This window comes from Mauremys mutica, chromosome 1 (assembly GCF_020497125.1).
Source record: "Mauremys mutica isolate MM-2020 ecotype Southern chromosome 1, ASM2049712v1, whole genome shotgun sequence".
NCBI classification, from domain to species: Eukaryota; Metazoa; Chordata; order Testudines; family Geoemydidae; genus Mauremys; species Mauremys mutica.
In genome coordinates, this window is record NC_059072.1 from 362,796,441 (window position 1) to 362,800,902 (window position 4,462).

Below are 4,462 nucleotides of genomic sequence, written 5' to 3' on the forward strand. Positions count from 1 at the left end.
ATGTGCTCCAGTCTCCTAATAATTTTTGTTGCCCTCCACTGGACTCTTTCCAATTTTTCCACGTCCTTCGTGTAGTGTGGGGCCCAAAACTGGACACAGTTCTCCATATGAGGCCTCACCAATGTCTAATAGATTGGAATGATCACATCCCTCGATATGCTGGCAATGCCCCTCCGTATACAACCCAAAATGCCATTAGCCTTCTTGGCAACAAGGCACACTGTTGACTCATATCCAGCTTCTCGTCCACTGTAACCCCTAGGTCTTTTTCTGCAGAACTGCTGCCTAGCCATTCGGTCCCTAGTCTGCAGCAGTGCATGGGATTCTTCCATCCGAAGTGCAGGACTCTGCACTTGTCCTGGTTGAACCTCATTAAGTTTCTTTTGGCCCAATCCTCTAATTTGTCTAGGTCCCCCTGTAGCCTATCCTATCCCTACCTTCCAAGATATTGAACAAAACCAGCCCCAGGACCAACCCTTAGGGCACTCCACTTGGTACCGGCTGCCAACTAGACATGGAGCCATTGATCACTGCCCATTGAGCCCGATGATCTAGCCAGCTTTCTATCCCCTTATAGTCCAGTCATCCAGCCCATATTCCTTTAACTTATGGGAAAGAATACTGTGGGAGACCAAATCAAAAGCTTTGCTATAGTCAAGGAATAACACGTCCACTGCTTTCCCCTCATCCACACAGCCAGTTATCTCCTCATAGAAGACAATTAGGTTAGTCAGGCATGACTTGCCCTTGGTGAATCCATGCTGACTGTTCCTGATCACTTTCCTCTCCTCTAAGTGCTACAGAATCGATTCCTTGAGGATCAGCTCCATGATTTTTCCAGGGACAGAGGTGATGCTGACTGGCCTGTAGTTCTCCAGATCCTCCTTCTTCCCTTCTAAAAAGATGGGCACTACATTAGCCTTTTTCCAGTCATCCGAGACCTCCCCCGATCGCCATGAGTCTTCAAAGATAATGGCCAATGGCTCTGCAATCACATCCGCCAACTCCTTTAGCACCCTCGGATGCAGCTTATCAAGCCCCATGGACTTGTACTCTTCTAGCTTTTTTAAATAGTCCTGAACCATTTCTTTCTCCACAGAGGGCTGTGAAGTAGAATTGTCTATATCTCACCCCGACTGATGATACAAGCAGGCTTACAGAGTCTTGAGGCACAGGCTGCATCTGCTTTGCAGTCTGGGTTCCCCTCCCCCATTCAAAGTCTTTTGTCTTACAGAGCTTCTTGCACGTGTTGAGTTGTGCGGGAATGAAGACAAGAGATGATGTCACTCCCCATCCTTTATAGTTTCTTCCAGGTTGCTGGAAAGTCTATGTATGTGACATGGGTGGTCTGCCTCCATTGGACAAACATTCTCCATTGTCTCCGTACTCCCTCCGAGTAGGCTTTCTTATACAGAGTTCCTGAGCTAGTGGTTTCTTCCCTGGATGAGTGTTGACAACAGCAATTAACAGTATCTGGCTACTCCTTTCACATCCCTAAAAGGCTGGTTTTGGGTGTTTCCAGCCTCACATCACACTTTAGTAACTCACACATAGCAGGATTTCATAGCTTCACATACAATGAGAGTGCATACAATCCGAGGGGATATCAATGTTTAGCAGATTAAGACTTTAAGAATGATACCTCACAGGGCATATTTTGTACAAGACATACCATAATTACATCGCCATGGTAAATATGGGTGCTTTGGGGTGCAGAGTGTCACAGGGATGATCCAGAGAGTGACAGGGGGTGGGAAGGAAAGGAGCGAGTGAGGGGCGGGGCTTTGAGGGGAAGAGGCAGAGCCGAGAGGTGGGGCCTGAGGCTTCCAGTTACCAGCAATTAGAAAGGTGGCAACCCTATGAGTTGTACATAGGCAGATTCCCCAGTTTGTCAGGCTGACACAGCACAGTAAGGTCAGGAAAGGATTTAATGTCTCCTTGACTGGCTAGTCAGTGATTCAGGGAAGAGGGCCCAGTGCCGTGTCACCAGACAGCTCTGCATAGAGCTCGGTCTGAGATCCAGAGAACCAGGAGAAAACTTTAGGTCCATTTATGAGTAAAGGGCTGGAGCAGCCTATCCCGGATCTGTTGGTTCCTCGCCCCATAGATGATGGGGTTTAGCATGGGGGGCAGTAGGAGGTACATGTTGGCCATGAGAACGTGGAAATGTAGGGCCACATTGTGCCCAAAACGGTTGGTGAGGAAGGAGAAGAGAGCTGGGATGTAAGAGACTAAGATGACACAGAGGTGGGAGCCGCAGGTCCCAAAAGTCTTGAGCCGGGTGTCCTTTATTGGGAGTCTGAAGATGGCCCTGAGGATCTGGGTATAGGACACGGCGATAAAAAACACATCCAGCGTGGTCACGAAGAATGCCTCAGAGAGGCTGTAGTAACTACTGACGCTGATGTCAGCGCAGGCCAGCTTCACCACAGCCATGTGCTCACAGTACGTGTTTGGAATGATGTTGGTTCTGCAATATGGCCACCTCCTCGCCAGGAAGGGATGGGGCAGTATGAGCATGATGCCACGCAGCACCATGGCCAGGCCAATTTTGGCCACCACAGGATTTGTTAGGGTGGTGGAATGTCTCAGGGGATCGCAGATGGCCACGTAGCGATCAAAAGCCATGGCAACAAGGATCCCAGACTCTATCACAGAGAAGCTGAGAATGAAGTACATCTGGGTGAGGCAGGCACTGAAATTGATCTCCCTGGAATTGAACCAGAAGATGCTCAGCATTTTGGGTAGGATGGCTGTAGACACTACCAGGTCAATGATGGCCAGCATGCAGAGGAAATAGTACATGGGTACATGGAGGCTCGGCTCCGTCTTTACCATAAAAAGGATGGTGAAGTTCCCGAAGATGGCTATGGCGTACATGGTGCAGAAGGGGATGGAGATCCAGACATGGGCTGCCTCCAGGCCAGGAATGCCCAGCAGGATAAAGGTGGAGGGATTGATGAAGTCGGTTGAGTTGGAATCTGACATGATGAAGGGGAGAAGGTGTCCAACACTGAGGCAGAATGGTGTTTCCTGCATATACTGTATGTTCCCCTGACTTCCTGTATGTGCCCAGGGTCTTGGGTGATGGTCGTAGGACAAACACCTGGATGGAGAGACAATGTTAATATGAGACACTATATGCACTACTGGAGGCTGTTCTCGTGGATGAAGCAGATTGGTTGCTCTTCACACACTGAAAAATGACATTTTCATTATTCAGATAAGTGAATTATGAACAACTGACCCTACTAATGCCAATTCTATATTTTATGGTGCTCCTGCATCAATAGTTCCTCCACATCGTGGTGTGGGAAACCTTAGGAGGCATCAGCAGGAAACATGAGTGTATACTGGTTATCCCTTATTGTTCTCTAGGTCTTCTCTACACTGCCAAGTTTTTTCACCAAAAAGCAACATTTGGTGATAAAATAGCGGAGGTGTAAACATTATAAAGCCACTTTTGACAACGGAATTCCTCAGTTTCAGTGACGTAATAAATCCATCTTGACGAGAGTTGCAATGTTTTTATGCAACATTTTTGTCTCCAAAGTGCCAGTGTAGACACTGTTCTCGATGTTATCACTGTAATTGGCCAATTGCTTTTCTCCCATGCCCAACGTCCCCCACCCCTGGGAACACTCACCATGCTTCCAGTGTTCACCATCATGTGTGGTTGTCAAGGGTCAACGGGAAAGTGACTGGTGTGTTATCAGCAGTGTGTTTTGATGTAGTGTTTCAGTGCTGTACGTGTACTTAACAATAATGCTTCTCTTTATTGTTACTTGTGCTTCTCCAGATATGTCCTTGAAAGGAGGCACCCCCTCCACTCCAGCTGAGTGTCTCCACCAGATAAGAAAGTGCTCAAGATGGAGCAAGGAAGATATGTTCTGGGAGGTGCTGCAGTACTCTGATGCAGACAAGACAGAATGAAGGTGGTGGAAGGAAAGTGATAAGCAGAAAGAAAAGAAAATGAGAGATTCACTAGGGATGCAATGGAGAGGCTGATAAATTTTTTTTAGTGGCAAACCAACATGCTGCAGTCCCTACTGATGCTTCATACTGAGCAGATGGGTCCTTGCCTTCCCCTTCAGCACATTCAGAACTCTTTCCCATGTTCTCCCCAAACTCTACCCGCACATTTCTTTCCGATTTCTGGGATGTCTCACTTTCCCGTTCACTCGACTGCCACAGACACCTTTTCAAATGAAAACTAAATTAAATTAATGGAGATATCCTATCTCCTAGAACTGGAAGGGACTGTGAAAGGTCATTGAGTCCAGCCCCCTGCCTTCTCTAGCAGGACCAACTAGGAGTATAATTAATGCCAGTCAACAGCATGGTTTATGGAAAACAGGTCATGTCAAAGCAATCTGATTTCATCCTTTCATGAGAGTACACGTTTGGTGGATCAAAGGAACCGAGCAGATGCAATAGACTTCGATTTCTCTGCGGCATTTGA

General features: G+C 47.4%; 1 protein-coding gene across 1 annotated transcript; it reads right to left on the reverse strand.

Annotated features, from left to right (window-relative positions):
* Positions 1–2,040: 2,040 nt before the first annotated feature.
* LOC123365304 (olfactory receptor 52R1-like) lies at positions 2,041–3,039 on the reverse strand. Its single transcript, XM_045008040.1, has one exon. It carries the CDS (start codon positions 3,037–3,039, stop codon positions 2,041–2,043), a length of 999 nt encoding a protein of 332 aa, XP_044863975.1.
* Positions 3,040–4,462: the final 1,423 nt, after the last annotated feature.